The sequence below is a fragment of the Gymnoscopelus microlampas genome, assembly GCF_963454915.1.
Source record: "Gymnoscopelus microlampas genome assembly, chromosome: 18".
Taxonomy (NCBI): domain Eukaryota; kingdom Metazoa; phylum Chordata; class Actinopteri; order Myctophiformes; family Myctophidae; genus Gymnoscopelus; species Gymnoscopelus microlampas.
Window position 1 is genome coordinate 17,465,291 of NC_139955.1, and position 21,657 is coordinate 17,486,947.

Consider the following 21,657-nt stretch of genomic DNA (forward strand, 5'->3'; position numbering starts at 1 on the left):
CAAAACACACACTCACACACACACTGAAAATAGCAACAAGCTCACAACGCGTCGCATCGCGACGCGTTGTGAGCTTGTAGATCTGCTATTTTAAAATAGTGTATAACATAGGGCTAAAGTGGTTAATGTATGTTTTATAATGTAATAATGTATATCTGCAAAGTAACTAGTAAGTTTGCAAATAATTGTAGTGGAGTAAAAGTACAATATTTGCCTCTGAGATGTAATGGAGTAGAAGTAAAAGTTGAGACAACTGGCAAATACTCCAGTAAAGTAAAAGTACCTCAACATTTTACTTAAGTACAGTACTTGAGTAAATGTACTTAGTTACTTTACACCACTGGAGAGAGAGAACAAGAGATGGAGAGACAGGGAGGAAGAGAAAGAGGATGAAAGAGAGAGAGAGAGAGAGAGAAAGGAGGGGAGACAAACCCACTGTTACTAATCTAATCGTAAACAAATAATTGAAATCATTGATTGTGTGTTTCCAGGCGTTGCTGTGGATGGTCCAAAAAACAACAAAGACAACAACAACAACAACATCTGTCTGATCAAGAAGAGAGGGAAGGTCAAGAATCTAGATGAGGAGCTATACAGTAAGTTTATGGATATATACTATTTAAAATGGTTTCATTCCATTCATAGAGGAAAGCATTTACTCTCACATTCATTACATTTAATACAGAATAATAAGTAATGTAGAACAATTATGTTAACACTGAGCAGATTCCATTCCATGAAATAGTACTCTTTTGTATGTAACAGGATTAACTAAGCCACTGTTATGTCTCTGTAGCCCGGTTAGTCTCCTAATGTATTGTTTGTCTATGTTTTCCAATCAGAAAAAGACTCAGACTTGGATCTGGACGCGGTGCTGTATACACACTTCGGCATTGCTCACACACGCTGGGCCACTCACGGAGAACCAAGCGCCGTCAACAGTCACCCGCATCGATCAGACAAGGACAACGGTAACTGGCATACTAACTTACATACATATTGTACACCACTATAAAGGGCAGGGGTGGGCAACCTATTCTGGTACATGATCACTTAGCCGTTTTCCAAGCCTGGCGTAAACTTTTACATCTGACTTTAGGCTGCTATTCAGAATAATACAAGCATACAATCAGTCAATAATTTAATAATAAAACCTAACAAAGAATGAGTCCACGATTTAATATGAATCATGGAGGCAAGTTAAATACTGACTATCTGGGGAGAAGGTCAATCAATAACGGTTTAATAATACTTATTTTGATCAACTCAATTGATCATCTCAATAGCCGAATCTGATCACCTGGTAGATCAAAAAGAGGTGGGTACCCACACCTGATACTGGGGTGTTATTAACCCGTTAAGACCTGAGGACGATCGGCGCCCATACCCTAGGTGGGGTTGGTGAAAGGGCCTACTCTGTGTGGAGTTTGCATGTTCTCCCCGTGTCTCCTAGGGTAGTTAATACCCTCACAAAAACATGTAGTAATCCTGGTCACTATACTGCCTCCCCCTGGTCAGCCGGGGCGCCTGATGGAGGAGAAGGGAACTGGTTGGAATAACGTGTTCCTTCCACGCGCTATGTCCAACCAGGGAAACTCCCCCCTGTCGGGTGATAAGAAGCGGCCTGCTTGCTCCTCATGCATTGAAGGAGGCATGAGCTTCAGCTTGGGCTCTCCCTAGGCTGGCAGAGGGTAGGTAGTGCCCAGGATTACATAGGCAATTGGCACTGGGTGAAAAAATGTGGGTTACAAAATCGTGGGATAAAAATTATAAAAAAATAAAAAAAAAAGACCTGAGGACGATTCTACAAATGCCTTCTAAATACAGTTTTCTGGAACGCGTATGTTGCTATAATGTCAATAATGTCAGTATGTTGCTATAATATCGACAAGCTCATAGCGCTATGAGCTTGTATATCTGCTTTTTTTTTAAATAGCCAAAGTATAAAATAATGGTTGAAGTGGTTAAAATCTAAAATGACAGATGCTTTCCCGGTTTTAATGGGCTAAAATATAACTTTCTAACAAAGAAATAACCAAAACAAAGTCGAGGAGGAGACTGACACTGTAGCATTGTCACCTGCAAAACGATCTGTATCTGCGGTCATGTAATATTGTCTAATGGCTGTGATAATCGTCAGAGTAAGGAATGTAGAGGAGCGGTGAAAGCACACACCCCTTAATTGATGTGGGTTCATCTTTATTTTCATTGGAGCCATTAACACCGGGAACGCATCTGTGTCATTTTAAGATGTCTTTGGCTATTCAAAAATAGCAGATATACAAGCTCATAGATAGCGAGTGCCGCACTAGCAGCTTGTAGATCTGCCATTTTTTTTTTTTTAATCTTGAAAATGTGTGCAAATCTTTACAAATGTCTTCTAATTCCTAACAGTTTTCTGATAAACTTATGTTGCTATAATATCCGTGGTTCTCAAACTTTTTCATGTCAAGGACCACCCAAAATTATATGTATTTGGCCACTGACCCCCATCAAAATATGTTGTTCCAGGGACCTCCCCAGAAGCAAAGATTTGAGAGAATGTTGTTTAAAGAAATATGATTTACTCTTTTTGATGATTTACTATTTTTGTAAGTACACACCCACGCAGGTCATGCATGTACACATGGAAACTCAAGTCCGCAACTGACAAAATGCTATTTTACGCTATCTTTGTTGAGCTGTCATGAGCTGTTTTGTAAACATAGTCCTGTCCAACAGGATATGCCACTATAAAGGTAAAGTATGTAGAAATGCCAGATGCCGTACTTGATATGCAAACGACTCATACTGTCACGGGCCTTGACGTCACTCCGGATATTCTATTTTATTTATTTATTTATTTATATCGTCCTGTCTTTTCACCCTCTCTTTTCAGAATTTGTTGTCATCCACAATGGCATCATCACCAACTACAAAGAGTTGAAAAAGTACCTGGTAAGTGACCTTATGCTGTATACCTACCTTGTCCTAGTACATCTAGTGCTTTGACCCTTGTGCCAGTAGCCATCAGACTCCACAGCCAAGCTTGAACCCCATATGAGACCTTTTAAGACCTGCACTGTCTATTACTGACATAGACTTTTGACTAATGGCTGCATGGACTTTGGCTCACTTGCACATGAACTACTAGGATGTACATTGCCAAACTTTGACAGATGCCTGTTGAGGATAACTGTTGAGAGAGTGTGTTGATAGATAATGCATAACAGGAACAGGAACAGACAGTACGTAATTCATCCAGATACTCACTGATGAAGGTCTGTTGACAGTCTGTCTGTATGTTTATTCATTCTCATATTCACTGTTGATAGTCTGTGCATACATTATTAATATACTGTGTGTGTGTGTGTGTGTGTGTGTGTGTGTGTGTGTGTGTGTGTGTGTGTGTGTGTGTGTGTGTGTGTGTGTGTGTGTGTGTGTGTGTATGTATATATATATATATATATATATATATATATATATATATATATATATATATATATATATATACATACACACACACACACACACACACACACACACACACACACACACACACACACACACACACACACACACACACACACTCAGTATTTTATTTGATCTCTAGTTGTGTCTTTAGTAGTTCTTGTTAGTTCTTGACTCTGACACTCTCTTACCTGTTAACCTCTCCTCTGTTTGAATCTCACTGCTCACACCTGGATTTCCCCCAGGCATCAATAAAGGTTTATCTTATCTTACAGTACACCTGGAGGCCTTGTGTTACAATACCTTAAGAGGGAGTGACATGTTTAACATGTGTGTTGGTCCAACCTTTAAGGTTATATTTCTCACTAGTATCTGATATGTTCAAACATTTCAGTACTTTTACTTTTGGTACTTTAAGTACATTTAGATGCCAATGCTTTTGTACTTTTACTCAAGTCAATTTTGAATTCCAGACTATTACTTGTAACGGAGTACTTCTACATTGCAGTATTGATATTTTTACTTGAGTAAAACATTTGAGTACTTTTTACACCACTGAACGTACACTCCTCTTCTCTTCAGAACTCTAAAGGCTACGAGTTTGAGTCCGAGACGGACACGGAGGTTATCCCTAAACTCACCAAGTACGTCTACGACAACCGAGAGAGAGACACCATCTCCTTCTCAACGCTGGTGGAGAGGGTCATTCAACAGCTGGTGAGAAGCTTAACCTACTACAACGTATCACACTGCAACCTAACACTCTACAACCTAACACACTACAACCTAATAACCAAAAACAACCATTTGTTGTGCTTTGGAGTTTTGAAAAAAACAACTTTAACCCTTTAAGACCTGGAGAAGAAGTGTCATTTTTTTTATTTGAGCTAACAAAGAATTATTTTACACTTTGGCTATTAAAAAAATAGCAGATATACAAGCTCCCTGGGGGGCTTCTGGGGGTCCCTGGAACAACAGATTTTGAGATGGGGGGTCTGTGGCCAAATACATATCATTTTTGGGGTCCTTGACATGAAAACGTTTGAGAACCACTGATATAGAAACATACGTTTTCCATTCAACTGTTGGGATTCATCGTTATTCCGCTGTTTTCATAACTTTTTTCCATGACCGTCTGTCGCAAAAATATTGTATGAATTGTCTGTGTATGCTCAGATCATACACAGGGTAGTTATTGCCCACCCTGTCCGAACAAAGTTTGGATGTTCAGACGGAGTATGTACCAGGCTTTACACTAAAGTACAGTGGAGATGAGGCATGGCTTGGCTTTATTGTATGTACCACTTTTTCAGTTCCTGGTCACATGGTAAAATGGTGGTATTTATAGGGCTTCAAAACCCAGCGCCACATGTATTGGATCAAAGGAAGAGACTGGTTGGTCTACATGACACAACCTGTCAAACCAGTCTGATTCATTCTAAACAACCACAGAAAACAGGATTATAGAGTATCTTGAATGAGGACCAACAGGTTTCATTGTGCCCAATTAACCCTACCCCAATACAATTTCAATGGCAACTGCCGAACAAGACAAAATATTCATAACTTCATTGCTCACTGACAGGGCCGGTTCTAAGCTGATCAGGTTCGGGTTTTGGGCGGATTATGATACGTTTTTGGCTACTTTATTTCGGTTTTAGGGTTAGGGTTAGGTTAAGGTTAGGGTTATGTTATTTAATTCTGATTTTAATGATTTATTATCATTATTATTATTTTTCCCCGACTTTTTTTGCCGCCTCTCCAAACTGCTGCTCTAGGCGGCCGCCTAGGTCGCCTGTATGGACGCGCCAGCCCTGCTCACTGAACCTGATTTGTAGGAGCTGCTTCCTGTCTGGAGTCCCCTCACCCATCAGTTGACGAGTGTCATGTCCCAGAACTTCATGGGTTTGGGCTGTAGTTTGTTCCCAGGCCTCAAATGTCTGCCCTCTTCAGAAGAAAGGAGAAAACAGAGCAACGTTTCTTGGTTTGGACTAATAGGAACCAGACAGCTAGACCCCCTACAGCCTAAAGACCACATCACTCCTTACCTCTCTCTCTCTCTGTCTGTCTGTCTGTCTGTCTGTCTGTCTGTCTGTCTGTCTGTCTGTCTGTCTGTCTGTCTGTCTCTCTCTCTCTCTCTGTCTCTCTTCTCCTAACCACCCTGGGCGAGCGCAGCCAGTGCTTTCGAAACAGAGCTGATGTTATACAATAGGGGTCTTATTTCTGTTAGCCAGCCCCCGCAGCCGTACAACCCCCCCCCCCCCCCCCCCCCCCCCACTGACCCCCTCCCAGACCCCCACCATGACCACCAACCCCCACGAGGATGGTCCACAGAGGAAGTGTTTGTATGCAAAGCAGTGGGGAAGTGTTAAACGTTACTGTTTAAGGTTACCCGAAACCACTAAGCTACGATTAGCATTGAATTTCTCTCTTTCCTGTATATATCTTATTGTTTCGCCTGTTCTCCCGTGGCTGCAGTGCAGTCTGCTGTGCATCATAGTTTGGTGGTATAATTCCAGTCTTTCATCATGCTAATGTAAACTATGTGTTTTCTGTCTCAGGAGGGGGCCTTTGCTCTGGTTTTTAAAAGCCGGCATTTCCCTGGAGAAGCAGTGGCCACCAGGTTAGTACGAACATATATAAACACACACACACACACACACACACACACACACACACACACACACACACACACACAACACACACACACACACACACACACACACACACACACACACACACACACACACACACACACACACACACACACACACACACACCTACACATACACGTACATACACACACACACTTTCTTCAGAGTTTTCACTTTACATCATGAAAACATTAAGTCGAAACACATGTCCACTGCAGTCACCCAGACCCGCTGGAAATGAGTCATTTCTGTTATTACTACTATAAGGCAATAACAAGTATGATTCCAAGAGCTGATTCACTTTATGTGGGTTATCTAACATTTATTACATGTGTCACGTATTATGACTCTGACGCTGTAACTTGCGACACTTACAGTAATGGGTGGGAGTGTGCAGACGTTTACATGTGTGTGACGTGCGGTGTGTAAAGTGTGCACACGTGGCTACTGCGTGCACGTGCGCGTGTGTGTGTGTGTGTGTGTGTGTGTGTGTGTGCGTGCGTGCGCGAGCGTGCGCGAGCGTGCGTGCGCGTGCATGTGCATCCCATCTGGTTGCCTCCTTGTAAATGCCACCGTTATCAGTAGATTACTGTAAGAGCCAAGCATATATAGAGGCAGCAGAGGAGAGAGGTTCAATCCAGGTTCCCCTCCTCTCTCCTGGGCCTCTCTGCAGCAGGCAGACCTCTGGGCTGCTGGCCCTCCGCCTGCCTCTCTGACACTCATTAATGGAGGGACGAGAGAGTTTCCTGTTTCAGCCTGGGGAAATGCCCCAACCACCAACACCCAGCTCAGTTAATCACTTCTCATCACTTTAGTTGACCTTGATGCCTTTTTTTGTGCTTGAGTAAGGTAGAGGGAATAGATGAATAGAGAGAGAGAGAGCAGAGCAACTTGTGTCCTCTCTCGCTCTCTCGTTAGAAGCGGTTTATGATAACTGTTTCCGGTCGGTGCAAACTGCATGTTGAATCAGGCCACTGGGGACCCAGGTTCACCCGCAGCCAAACTGTGAACTTTCTCAGTACTTTCCTTGGGGAGTCAAAGGAACAGGCGGTACTCTAGTGTAACTGTAGAGACACTGAACCCCGATCTGCTGCCCACTCCGCTACCAGTGGTGGACAAAGTACTCAGATATTTTACTTATGTAAAAGTGCCGATACCACGATATAAAAATACTCTGTTACAAGTAAAAGGCCTGTGTTCAAAATGTTACTTGAATAAAAGTACAAAAGTATCGGCATCAAAATATACTTAAAGTACCAAAAGTAAAAGTACTAAAATGTTTGAAAATAGCTATTTTCAAATAGCCTATGTATGAAATAAGGCTAAAGTTGTTAATGTATGTTTTATGATATAATAATTTATACACAGCAACATCCTTTTTACTACCTAAAAATAGTAAAAGTAAAACATTTAAAGACATCAAATGAAAGAAAATAGAAGGCATAAATGGATATAAGCACAAATAAAAGAGAGGCAATAAGAAGATAAAACAAATAGACGCTATGAAATAAAGAAAGGGTAGGAATGCAGATAAGCATGGATACTAGAGAGGTAATAATAAGATACAATAAAACTCTATCAAGAGGCCTTGAATTCCTGTCGTTCAAATCAAAGTGAACGTAGTTTAATCTATGAGTTTAATCGTTGCACACTGTGATAGTAGAATCCTCTGAAACCGCCCCCGCCCCTCCTTTCTCTGTAAATATACCTTATGATTCCACTGAGCTTTATTCCAATATGTTTTGTAGTGTATTTGTATTGTATTGTCTTGTCTGCATTGTATGTATTACTGATTAATTGAGTTCAATGGACCACAATGTAAACAAGCCCCTGGGGCTTTTTGTGTTATCCTTTGAGCATAGCCTCTGACTGTACAACCTGTACTGTTAATACGCTTGTTAATAAAGCGCTGCAACGCGTTGTGAGCTTGTAGATCGGCTATTTTCAGCATGCAACTAGTGTAAAATCAGCCATTACGACGCCATCAAGGCACCGCCAACATACATTTTAGTCGACTAAATCAACTGTAGATTTAGTCGACTAAAATCTTACGATATTAAGTCGACTGAAACTAGACAAAAACGATATCGTTTCAGATGACCAAAATATGACAAAAATTAAATGGAATTTTATTCAAAAGACTATAACTAAAACTAAATCAAGTTCAACACTGCTTCCTTGAACTGAAAATTAATTTTGCGCAAAGGCTGTGCGTCTAGACTGCACCTCACAATCCCATTGTACAGCTGTACAATGACAATCATGTATTCTTATTATGATAGAGAGACTAAATAAGGTTTTGTGGTTGCTGTGTTGGGTGGAGAGATGTTTGGAATTATCCAGTGATGCTGAAGTCTCTCTCTCTCCCTCCCCCTGGAAAGTATGGAGGGAGAGAGAGAGAGCACTTAAGATCCCCTTGTTCCCTCTTTACTTACTCCAATTCTCTCATTCGTTCAGTTCTTCTCTGTCTTTCTTTGTTTTCTGACCATGTCTCACTCTCAGTCTCACTCTCGTTTCTTTGATTCCTATCCCTCTCTTCTTTTCTTATCTCTCCCTCGTGTCGGTTGCGTCGGAGGCCACATGTTTCTGTTTTCACGCTCCACGCCCTTAAAAAAAAACAGCAGCTTTACGTCAATGGGGCCAAGCCCCAGAGAAAAGAAGGACGGTGTCAAGACGAGAAGGAAAACAAGAGCTCAAGCCCTGAGAGGTCCGCTCCTCATTCCTAAAGAGTCTCACTCTTAATAAGTAACATGTCTTTCAGAGCATTTCTTAATGGCTGTTTGCACTAGAACGGTATGTGAAGCCTTGATCTATTTTAAGGCCTTCTCCTCCTCCTACCCTCTTTGCACGACTCGCCCTGTCACACCTGTCTCCTCCTTCACCTTCTCATCAGCCATTGAGCGAAGCCCACATAGTGCACACAGAGAGTAGAGTCTCTCCCCAAAAGGTGGCCAAAGGCTTTGTCAGTGTTGATTTCGTCGACTAAAACTATGACGAAAAATGTTCGTCGACTACCTTGTGACGAAAACTAAATATAAACTAAATAAAAACTAAGCTATGATGACTAAAACTAAGACTAAATATATTGACAATTTTGTCAACAAATTAAAACTAGACTAAAATGTTAGGGAGGAACTAGTGGAGAAGAGAACGAGTAAAACTAAAAGACAAGTCATTTTATGTTTGGTTGCGCTCGGGTGTCGCGCTCTGAAAATAGCAGATCTACAAGCTTGTAGATCGGCTATTTTCAGCATGCAACCAAGTGTAAAATCATTTAGCCAAAATCCAGTTTAGTCGACTAAATCAACTGTAGATTTAGTTGACTATAATCTCATGATATTTAGTCGACTAAAACTAGACTAACAGTAAAACATTTCAGATGACTAAACTATGACAAACTAAATGGAATTTTATTCAAAAGACTATGACCAAAACTAAATCAAAATTTGCTGTCAAAATCTGGCTGTGATGCTAAAGGTACTAACTTAACCCATTAAGACCGGGAAAAGCATGTGTCATTTTAAGATTTCTTTGGCAATGCTTTTGAAAAATTGTGGAAAATGTGTGCATATCTTTTAATATACATTTTTAACTCAAATCTTTGCCTCTGGGGAACGCATTTGTATCTGGTGGTGTGGTGAGGACCCAAATGCAGACAGCCAGGCAGAGTAGTGTTCAAAACCAATGATTGGGATTTTATTACAGTCTGACAAACAGACAGACGATGTGACACAAGCAATGATCCGACAAGCACTGACTGGGGAACGAGACTATACACATGAGGGCTGATTGCACATGAGATACAGCTGGGGAAGACAACATAGAACCAGAACATAGAAATACAACACCTAGACAGGCACAGTCTGTGACTGTGACAGCTTTAAAACAAAACAATTCACGATTTTTCAAAAGTAGCTGATCTACAAGCTCATAGCACGGCACTCGGTGCCACGCTATGAGCTTGTAGATCTGCTATTTTTGAATAGCCAAAGAAATCTAAAATGACAGAGATGCGTTCCCGGTCTTAAAGGGTTAATTAATTGTAATTAACCCTAAAGCCGACTACTAAAGTCGACTACTACTCCCAAAAAAGTATTCGACGACAGCACCTATGAAATTCTTCTTTTTCTGTCCACGGAAAGTAGTTGACTTGTTTGTGTGTGAAACATGGATATAACCACAACTATGCAGACCACTAATGTAGCACTTCATGATAAAAGAAAATACATCAAATAGAAAGCGTGGTGCCGGTCATTACCACAGACTGGTCATTACCACAGACGTTATCAAGATTTACAAGTACATGACCAGCAGGGCGAAGGAATCTCAGAAGGAGTCTTTTTTTTTTTTTTTTTAGATTGTTTTGGTTGGTGTCTTCTCACAAGCATGAACATATCATAATATGTTGTTATCCCAAGTTATTGCAGGCTTCCAAGTACGTAAGACTGTTCTTTGCATTGTAGGCATTGATAGACAGCCTTTGTGAATTCTGACGGTAAGGTAGTGTCCAGGGGCGGACTGGCCATTTGGCATACCGGGCATATGCCCGGTGGGCCGCTGGGCCACCCCAAAAAACAAACAAAACTTACTTTGAAATATCAAATAACTAGGACAACGTGTAAATTACAAAAGCCAAATTACAATTTACAATTTTGGCATTTAGCGAAGTGATTTACAGTAAGCAAGTCGAGGTAATACATCAAATGCATAGTGTAGTGCCTCAGTAATCTAGGATCATAGATAAACCAATAAAATAACCTATCATCAGTCTAATAATAAAAAAATAAAAAAAAGATGTACATTGAAACTATACACACACTCAGGATGCCAGCCAGGTCAACAATGACCTGGCATCTGTCTAAATAAAATGCTATCTAATTTACATTTTAACGTTTGCATAAGACTGCATGATCGTCAAGGCTAGAACATTTAAAACAAAACTATTATGTATTAATATTGATGAATTTGTATTGGGCGTTATCTGAGTAGATAGAAAGGTATTATCTCCTCTGAAAGTCTTATCAAAGAAATGTAACTCACATGGCACGTGGCCGTTGCATGTTTGGGTCATGTACTTTGCTGTACCATGAAACGAATAAACCGGTTTCTGCACATATACCTATAGATGAATGCAGCACTTAAATTATCTGGAATGCATCCTTCTAACAATACAGGTCGAGTTATTTGCATATTGAAACGGATTTGAAATGTCAAACGTATCATGCTTATGATTTATCTTATGGAGGCCATCACCCCTGCCCGCACACACGCGTTAAAGTCTATTTAAGTTTGTGTAAATATATATTAAGTTCTAAATAAAAACGGGGTTCACTCCCACTTTATGTTGCATCTCTTTTTCCCCTAGAAGGGGACATAACAATAATATCCATTCCAAGTTTTATTAGGAATCGTGAGGTTAAACTGTAAACAAACTTGTTATTCTCTTCATTACACGTGAGAGTCGGCTATTTACTTTATAAACGTTTAATCGCGTGAGGGCGCTGATCTACAATTTGTCATGCTTTTTTAGGCCCCCCTGGCATGCATGCTCGCGCAAAAATCATTTTTTTGCGGTTTTGTTTCCTTTTATTTCGGGTTTTTGTTACTTTAATTCGGTTAATTCGGTGGAGTAGTATGTAGAATGGATGCATTATGTATGTGTGTGTGTGTGTGGAAAATACTGGATACAGTATGACCTGTTGTAGGTGTTAAGCAACGTGCGCGTCATGTCATTAAAATACAATGCCACCACATACCACATTTTAAAATTCTACACTTTGCATCTGTTGCACAGATATCTCTTGTATCCTCTCATTATGTTTTTGAGCTCCTAATTATTTTGTTTCCCCAAATTCGACTTCGACAAGCCGTGAATGAAATCACATGGCACATGTCATGGTGGCTGGAATGGAATACAAGAAACGCTCGTCCCAAAACACACTCGCCCCAGGTCTAATCCGGCGGCCTCTGTCCGTGAAATGAATGGGGGCGAGTGTGTTTTGGGGCGAGCGTTCCGGGTACCACCGGAACGCTCGTAACAGGTTTTTTTTACTCTCTCTCACTCTGCTGCCTGAGCCCTGAGCGTGAGCAGCACAGTGCAAGTTAACGCCAGTCAGTCAGCACCATGTTCATAATAGATTCAGACAGAACAGAATTAGAAAATATATATTATCAAAAAAAAAAAACATTTTTTTTTCATGGAGCCCGAGGCTCGGCTCGGCCCGACCAATTAGTATACTTTTGAGGCCCGGCTCGGCCCGAAAACATCGGGTCGGGTCGTGCCGGGTCAGGTTTGGGTGGAATTTGAGAACAGCTAGTTCTTTGCATTGTAGGCATTGTTTGATAGACAGCCTTTGTGAATTCTGACGGTAAGGTAGTGTCATCATACGGGAAATGTAAGTCAGGAAGTTGGTGGTGAACGAACGAACCCCTCAATCCATGCCACGCCCACAGGAAGGAAGACTCACACAGTTTTCAGAGCAGTAGAAGTAGAGCAGGGGTCCCCAAACCTTTCAATGCCAATGACCCCCAAATAGCTATAACCTCTGGCCGCGGCCCCCCTATTACAAAATTAAATAACCAATCTACAAGCTCTCATTCTTCAAAAACATTTTTTTTAAACTTTAAAAAGTCTTTGAATGTCTTTGACAGTAATGACATGGTCAAAATGTTTACCACATGCCAGGTTGAAAGTGGTTAAACTGCATGACAACAATAAGCTTATGAATTGAATTTGAATTTAGACATTTATATATTTGTATTGTTTTTCTTTTTTCTTTCTTTCTTTTTGTCTTTCTTTCTTTTATTTCTTTTTTTCTTGTTCCAATTGGCCCCCCTGGCGTTTAGAATAAGTGACAGGAAATGTGACCTCCTGCTAGAAAGCTAGAGAATAAAGTTATAGAAAGGAGAAGTGAAGAAAGCTCTGGAAGCTCACTATTGTTGACTAGAACACAATGGAGGTCAATCTGTATACTCCAGGGATGGGAGAGGGGCTTCAACGGCTGATATCAGGTTCCTCTTGAGAACAGCACTCATTACATCATTCTATACGAGTCATATGTGTATTTTGTGCGTGCGTGCGTCTATGCGTTCGTGTGTGTATTGTATGCAGTGGTGGAAAAAGTACTCAAATTCTTTACTCAAGTAAAAGTACCAATACTGCAATATAAAAATACTCTGTTACAAGTAAAAGTTCAGAATTCAAAATTTACTTGAGTAAAAGTACAAAGGTATTGGCATCAAAATTTACTTAAAGTACCAAAAGTAAAAGTACTAAATATTTGAAACTAGCAGATCTACAAGCTCACAACGCGTCGCGATGCGACGCGTTGTGAGCTTGTAGATCGGCTATTTTCAAATAGCCTAGGTATAAAATATGGATAAAGTGGTTAATGTTTTTGTATGTATGTTTCATTATATCATAATTTATATCTGCAAAGTAACTAGTAACTAAAGTTTTCAAATAATTGTAGTGGAGTAAAAGTACAATATTTGCCTTCCTGAGATGTAGTGGAGTAGGAGTAAAAGTATAGACGATTGTAAATACTCCAGTAAAGTAAAAGTACCTCAAAATTGTACTTAAGTACAGTACTCGAGTACACATACTTAGTTAATTTCCACCACTGACTGTATGTGTGATAGTGTGCAGATATTTCCAAAGGCGAAATGATCTCATATCCTGTGTCACCCAATCTTTCGCTGTTCTATCATCCCTCCTCTCTCTCTCCATCCTCCTCTAGGAGAGGAAGTCCGTTGCTCATTGGCGTGCGGAGCGAGTACGAGCTGTCCGCAGAACACATCCCCATCCAGTACAACAGTGGTGAGCACTGTTCCTCTCTAACTGACATTATCCACTTACACTGCACACAAATCTCTGTCGCTCTCTTCCACACATGCACACACACACACGCACACACGCACACACACGCACACGCACACGCACACGCACACGCACACGCACGCACACACACACACACACACACACACACACACACACACACACACACACACACACACACACACACACACTAGCACTACTGCAGGCTAGATTATTGTCTGTCATAGTACAAGTGTAAACATGCTACTTCATTTAGCCTTAAGCTCAATTTATACTCCATCGCATGACGGTGTCACTTGCCGAAAAGAGCAGACAAAACAGAAGTTTATTTGTATAGCACAACAATTCAACAACAAGGCAAGTACTGTACATGAGGCAAGTGCACTACAAAAAACATTAATAGCATTAAGACAAAGAAACACATTAATAAAGGAAAAATAGGCAGAAATGTTAGAAAATAAAATTGCAGCGCCGAAGAAAAAAACAACGGCAGAAAGCTTTGATTTAAAATAACTGAGGTTTGTAGCAGACCTGCAATTTTCTGGGAGGTTGTTGGAGAGCTGTGTTGCATGAAAACGGAACGTTGCTTCTCCACTCTGGTTAGATGACTCTCAGATGACCTGAGAAGTCTGGACGCCACGGTCATAATGTAGCAGAAGATGAGAAATGTATTTTGGCCCTAAACCATTCAGTGCTTTATAAATCAAGAGCAGTATTTTCAAATCAATTATTCGACAGACAGAAAGCCTGTGTAAAGATCTGAGAACTAGAGTGATACGATCCACTTTGGTATTAGTCAGGACTCCAGCAGCAGTGTCCTGGATAAACTGCAGAGTCTCCTGGTGATATCATTATGTAACTGTGTGTGTCATCTATATAATCATATGTAACATATTTGATTGTTTTCCATAATCTTAGCCAGTGGGAGATTGTAGATATTGAGCAGAGGAGGCCCCAGAATGGAGCCTTGGGGAACCCTGTCTGCCATTTTTTTGTGGTGGAAGTAGTCCCTGTCTTTTAAGTATGATTCCACCTATTTAGATCTGTGCCAGAAAGTCTCACCCAGTTTTCCAGTCAGTCAGTCAGTCGGTGCATTGTTACGTTGAAGATCAGTTCTGGTCGGCAAGTGACACCTTTTGTGCGACAGAGTATGAATTAGAAATGAACCAAGTAAGACCTGAGGCCGTTTTCTGAAAAACGTATGTTGCTATATCAGTGGTTCTCAAATTTCTTTCAAAAATAGCAGATCTACAAGCTCATAGCGCAGCACTCGGTGCCGCGCTATGAGCTTGTATATCTGCTATTTTTGAATAGCCAAAGTGTAAATAATGTTTTTTTTAGCTCAAATGAAAAAAATTATACAAAGATTCGCACAGATCTTCAAGATTTATCAAAAAATAGCAGATCTACAAGGTCTGTAAGCTGGTATATCTGCTATTTTTGAATAGCCAAAGTATAAAACATGGTTGAAGTGGTTCAAATCTAAAATGACACGGATGCTTTCCCAGTCGTAATGGGTTGGAGTGAATCACACTTTGACATGATGATGGAGAAGCTGACACGTTGTGATCGATGACTCAAGGATCCGTTGAATGTGATCATGTTTACCAGAGTACTCAGCCTTGCATCGGCAAACTGTCTGACTCACACATCTTCTCACTACTAACTAATAGAATCTTGTCCCCACAGCTAATCTCCTCATATCTGCGTGTCTCTGAGCTGTATCTGGGTATTCCAATATTTACAGTAGCTCAACCATAATCTGTACATTGATAAGCTATTGTATTTTTGTCTGCCTGTCTTGTCTGTCTTTCTGTAGCACCATACTACTCAGTCTTGAGGGACAACCCAGGCACCCCACAGGGGGCAGAGGCCCCGGGGTCCACAGAGCCCACAGGTGGTCCTCCCCAGTAGAGATATTTATTAAAGCAAATCTCTGGTGAATGAGGCTTCTGAACATAATATATATTGATTTATTGATTTGTTTAAAGATCACTCAATCTTCTAATAGCAACACAAATTATAAACATCAAATGTCATGCCAAAGGTGTATTGCTTTGTACTAATTAAAGCTGCAATCCATAACTTCCATGTGCTACCTGGGATTTGAACGTGGATATTTCCACCACTCTTCCAATAAGGCATCCCTGCTTGGTGGGGGGAGATATTGCGCTATAAGCTTCAGGCAGTACTACTTGTCAACCAGTAAGTGTCCTATCTGACACCGGGGTCTACAATTCTAACAGCAGATGTGCTAGCTATAATGTTTAACATACTCTACCATACAGCCTGATTAAATTAAATACAAAATCATTAAACTAAGTTCTTGATTGCAGCTTTAAAGGTGCAGTAAGTGATTTTCTTTTGTTAAAATAAATGTTAAATAGCTTTATATTCTGATAGCAATCTGTTACTGAACAAACAGAGCTTTAGAGCAACAAAAGATATTTTTGTTTTAACCAAAAAATATCACTCACTCTACCTTTATGTAGCTTTATTCTTAATACAATCCCAGAGCTTCAGAGGCCTCATTCCTTGAATCAGTGATCTTATAGAATTATCCTATAGTCTTCCTAATCAAATGTTGATTGGTCAAAGCTACAGTACTCTCTTGCTTTTCTAAATGGATGCTTCAATCTAACCTAACCTAACCTAACCTAACCTAACATCATATTAACATCATGTGTCTATCCAATCAGCTTTTCTCAGATACGATTAATCTGTTGTCCATGCCATATTTATGACCCTGATTTGCCTTAGAATGAAGTTTCTCCTCTTATTTCAAGGGCACTCTGTGCAGAACTTGCCTGGTTTGTGGTTGCATGCTTATGGAAACTCATTCAAATCCTTCTTGCAAAGAATGTTGCTCCCAGCCATCGTCCACAACTGTGGTTTAGGCTAGAATTTGAGCTTCCAGGCTTCTCTAGTATCATTTCAAGGATGCTGACCACAAAGTGAACATTAATTTGTAGGATTCATGTTTGGTTTTCAACGCGGCTTTGTGTTTTGTTTGTGTTCTTTGCACAAAAGACAACATCTCTTCAGGGTACAGACTGTATGTTGCGTGTATCTTTACTTTATCTGTTTGCACAAGATTTATGGTTCTGCTCTGCTCAGATCTGCCTGACTGCTGTCGGTCCAGGCTAAAGTCCAAGGCCCAGCAAGAGAGAGGGATGAGTGAATGAAAAGAAAAGGGTAGAAACTTCAGAGAGTTCACACATTAAAAACTATTATAAGGATAAGTAAAAAGCTGGAGCACACAGATCACCTCAAAAACCTTTAATCAGTGCTTAGAGAGGTACTGATGCGTCGACAGGAGAGTATCTTCTTCAGAGTACGTTTCTTTGCACATATTAAACGTTTTTAAGATGATCCATGTGCTCCAGATTTTCTTTGAAAGAGAAGGGTGTTGTAGTTGTGGGGTTTTGGCCTGACTAGAATGGGTAGGGCTCTTTTATGTTTAAAAGAGGTTTTCATTCCACAGTCTAAAATCCCCTCAATTCTTTCCTGGACCTACTTGTAAATGATGCACAATTCTTTACAAGGGCTTCCCAGCATAAAAGTGACACATTGCAGAATTATTTTGTTACACTTCCTTGTAGGAAGGCCAGGAAACCAGAAACTGAACTGTGGTCAGGGCTTTTGGTCTGTTATAGTTATCCCTCCATGACTGCAGGGTACTGTTACAGGGGTGGACTTCATTATCACCACCTGTGATAAAAAAAAAAACTTTTGAAGGAATCAAATAATCAATACCGATAACAGTTTTCTCCACCGTCACTGATCATAAACAATGACTTCCTTGATGAACATGATGAAATGATCCCTACAGGGCAATTTCCAGTCACACCAGTTCCCACTTCTCTCCCCAGTGACTATCTTTAAAGCAATCTGATACGTTTCTCCCAGATTTGCCTGAGGTTGCGGTAATCTCACTTTTTCACTTCATGTCTTGAGTTTTGTAAATCATAGAAGCTCTTTCACACTTGCAGCAGCCAGATCACTAGTACATCTGAAGTAATTCAAGTAAATTGCACATTTTGATTGAGTTGGCACACTTGTGATGTACTTAGTCACGTGTCAGTGTCGCTCACTGAAAATTGCAGATCTACAAGCTCACTGTGCGTTGCGACGCGACCACGTTGTAAACTTTTTAGATCGGCTATTTTTGGTGCGCGACACGCCGTGCAACCAGATGTAAATCAGGCATGAATTTCAGTGGATGACCCAAGTGTCTTGACCTCTGACTCTGCAGCTCTCTTCAAAGAAGGCGTCCAAGAGAAGAACATCCATAACCGCCCTGACGCAGTAGGGGGTGGCAAAGCCGTAGAGTACTACTTTGCTTCCGATGCCAGGTGAGAGGCCAACTGGTCGTGTGTGTGTGCGTGTGTGTGTGTGTGTGTGTGTGTGTGTGTGTGTGTGTGTGTGTGTGTGCGTGCGTGCGTGTGTGCGCGTGTGCGCGTGTGCGCGTGTGCGTGTGTGCGTGTGTGTGTGTGTGTGTGTCAGTGTTGATTTTGAAAGCAACTTTTGATTTAGTTTTAGTCATAGTCTTTTGAATAAAATTCCATTTAGTAATTCCATCCCATTTTAGTCATATTTTGGTCATCTGAAATGTTTTAGTTTTAGTCTAGCTTTAGTTGACTAAATATCATAAGATTATAGTCGACTAAATTCACATTTGATTTAGTCGACTAAAATGTATTTTTGGCGGTGCCTTGATGGCGTCGTAATGCCTGATTTTACACGTGGTTGCATACTGAAAACAGCAACAGCATAAATAAATAGTAATTTTGGTCATTCTAAAAAAAAAGAACAAAAGAACCAGTTGTCATCGAGAGAGTCCGGCCGCACTGGGCACGGGTTTCCCCTGGCAGCTAGGTTACCATGACGGCAGACATAAACACACAAATTATAGCCTGGCACTGTGTATTTACAACAATGTAGGATGTTTTATACTGGATATCAAAATGATGTTGTCCACGACTAGTTGACTGCAGCCAACAGTGCCGACTAGTGGCTATAGTAGTTGACTAGTTCAGTGGTTTTCAACCGGTGGTCCGGGGACCACCAGTGGTCCTTGAGGGAGTAACAGGGGGTCCCCAGCGAAATTAGTTAACATAGCGTCACAATCATTTTTAACATCCCTTCTTTCTCTCCGTGTGTCTCTCCTATGCTCTTCCGTCCGTGCAGCGCTATCATCGAGCACACCAACAAGGTGCTGTACATGGAGGATGATGACGTTGCCATAGTGACCGGGGGAAAGCTCTCCATCCACAGGGTGAACCGCCAGAAAGGGGAGGACCCCGTCAGGCTCATCAAGACCCTGCAGATGGAGCTCCAACAGATCATGAAAGGTCAGGCCAAAGAGCAACTGTCATTTTGCAAAGTACTCAAACCCCAGTAATTGAGTCAAAGTTTTGATACTCCTGGGCAAATATTACTCGACTACAAGTTGCTCCGTCAAATTTGTACTGGGTAGTAGTGATGCGCGGGCCGACCTGTAACCCGCAGGTCCCGCGGGTTGAACCGCGGGGCGGGCGGACGGGTTATAGTTTACGACGCAATTGTTGCGGGGCGGGCAAAGTGTGTCAACCCACGGAAGAAAAACACCCCACCAAAACACACTTTCTCTCTCTCACGCGCACGCTCTCTCTCCCTCCCTCTGTCCCCCTATCTCTCTCTCTCTTTGGAAAGCAATTTAATGGGTTTTCTTTTGGTGGGTTGCGGGGCGGGACGAGTCGTTGATTTATATTCATTTTTGCGGGACGGGTTGCGTTCCCGTGCGGGGGCGGGCGGGGCGGGTTATAAAAAAACCTGACCGGCCCGAGTACAGAGCCAACTCAGGTCCAGTTTGCTAAGTCTAAAGGGTTTAAGTGAGCGCCCTCAGCCAAAGAGCTGATCACCTGTGCCACATCCAAACATATTAGATGGTTTTATGTTTGTTGCGACATGATTAGCTCGGGTTAAATAATGCCGTTTTGTTCTGAGCAAGAAGGCATTACAGATTAAAGAGCTGCATATTGTAAGATGTTAATGAAAATCAGATGGTTGTATTTACTTTCAGTTATATTATTCCTAAATGCATCTTGCCCACATTCCAATAAGGGAAGTTGCTCCATCTGCTGGTGTAGTTATGTCATGACAACCATGATCTGATCCATTTTTCTCACAAGATCCTTGCTATCCTCCTATTAATCTGCTGGAAATTCATCTTCATTTCAGGTAAATTGTTAAGCAGGGCATGTGAAATTAATCTGTCTGTTTCTTATTCTCCTGCAGGTAACTTTGAGGCCTTCATGCAGAAGGAGATCTTTGAGCAGCCCGAGTCCGTGGTGAACACCATGAGAGGACGGATTGTTTTCGACACTGACACAGGTGACCTACACTGCATGATGTCATATCCTGTTCCAACCCATTAGCTTCTAGGATGTGGGTAGCAGCACCCTGCAAGAATCAATATTAGCTACCTTAAGGACTAAGCCACACACACACAAGATAGATATCCTTGTGTGCGTGTGCGCGTGTGCGTGTGCGTGCATGTGGTGGGGACTATAAAATTGTGCAACGTTTAAATGTTTTCTATTAACCCATTAAGACCTGGAACTGTGTCATTTTTTGATTTGAGCTAAAAAGCATTATTTTACACTTTGGGCTATTCAAAAATAGCAGATATACAAGCTCATAGTACAGTTGTATCTCGGGTCCGTTTTTATTAAGGACAGAGGGTTTAAGGGGTTGATTTGTGTGCTAATAGTGTCTCCCTTCATGTCCTCAGTTGTGCTCGGGGGCCTGAAGGACCATCTGAAGGAGATCAAACGTTGCAGACGCCTCATCATGATTGGCTGTGGCACGAGCTTCCACGCCGCCGTGGCTGTGAGTAGTCCAATCATGAACTATGATATTAACTCATTAAGACCTGGAACGCATCATGTGTCACTTTTTGATTTGAGCTAAAAAAGCATTATTTTACACTTTGGCTATTTTTGAAAAATCGTGAAAATGTGTTCAAATCTTTGAATATATGTATTTTTAAAGTGAACATTTGTAACTCAAATCTTTGCTTCTGGGGGTGAATGAATACATGAGGTTCAAGAAAGATTCATGACAGTTTCTGCCCTCTCTTGCCCCTCTGTGTCTCAGACCAGACAGATCTTGGAGGAGCTCACGGAGCTTCCTGTCATGGTAGAACTGGCCAGTGACTTCCTGGATCGCAACACGCCCGTGTTCAGAGACGACGTATGCTTCTTCATCAGCCAGTCAGGTAACAACACCATATACCAAGTGATTCTCAACCCTTTTAACTTCAAGGACCCCCAGGGTTTCATAGGCTTTAGGCCACGGAGCCCCATTTGATGCGATTTTTTGTATCTCTGGGAACCCAATCTACTCTGTAAAATGTGTTAATTTAACCCTGAAAGTGTACAAATGTTTTTTTTGTACACTCTCAGAGTTACAGACCTTTAAGGGTCCATTTGGTATCAAGTATCAATCACTCATCTGAGGACCCCCTGGAACCCCCTCACAGACCTGACCCCACACTGAGAACCACTGCCATACACAGATACAGGTTGTTTTTAAGGCGGTTGTGTTGTATTAGCTGTATGGCAAATGTCATAAATTATTGGTTGAAACTGGTTCCATGCCTGCTGATATAAGCAGGCATTATGCTTTTGTTTGACACGAAATAATAAAGATTGTACTTATCAAGGTTTTTTT

General features: G+C 41.2%; 2 protein-coding genes across 4 annotated transcripts in view; one reads left to right on the plus strand and one right to left on the minus strand.

Moving 5' to 3' along the window:
* The window catches only part of tmem126a (transmembrane protein 126A), a 274,616-nt gene that overhangs the window by 114,611 nt on the left and 138,348 nt on the right, over positions 1-21,657 (minus strand).
* The window catches only part of gfpt2 (glutamine-fructose-6-phosphate transaminase 2), a 32,873-nt gene that overhangs the window by 5,207 nt on the left and 6,009 nt on the right, over positions 1-21,657 (plus strand). For 2 of the 3 annotated variants that reach the window (XM_084041365.1, XM_084041366.1), the window contains 12 exons: positions 492-596; positions 843-971; positions 2,879-2,937; positions 4,033-4,167; positions 6,012-6,073; positions 13,844-13,923; positions 15,761-15,838; positions 18,197-18,296; positions 19,132-19,295; positions 20,221-20,316; positions 20,717-20,814; positions 21,082-21,202. In XM_084041365.1, coding sequence (XP_083897491.1) covers positions 492-596; positions 843-971; positions 2,879-2,937; positions 4,033-4,167; positions 6,012-6,073; positions 13,844-13,923; positions 15,761-15,838; positions 18,197-18,296; positions 19,132-19,295; positions 20,221-20,316; positions 20,717-20,814; positions 21,082-21,202 — 1,227 coding nt within the window. The remainder of the gene's footprint in view (positions 1-491; positions 597-842; positions 972-2,878; positions 2,938-4,032; positions 4,168-6,011; positions 6,074-13,843; positions 13,924-15,760; positions 15,839-18,196; positions 18,297-19,131; positions 19,296-20,220; positions 20,317-20,716; positions 20,815-21,081; positions 21,203-21,657) is intronic. The other variant, XM_084041367.1, reaches the window with a different exon arrangement.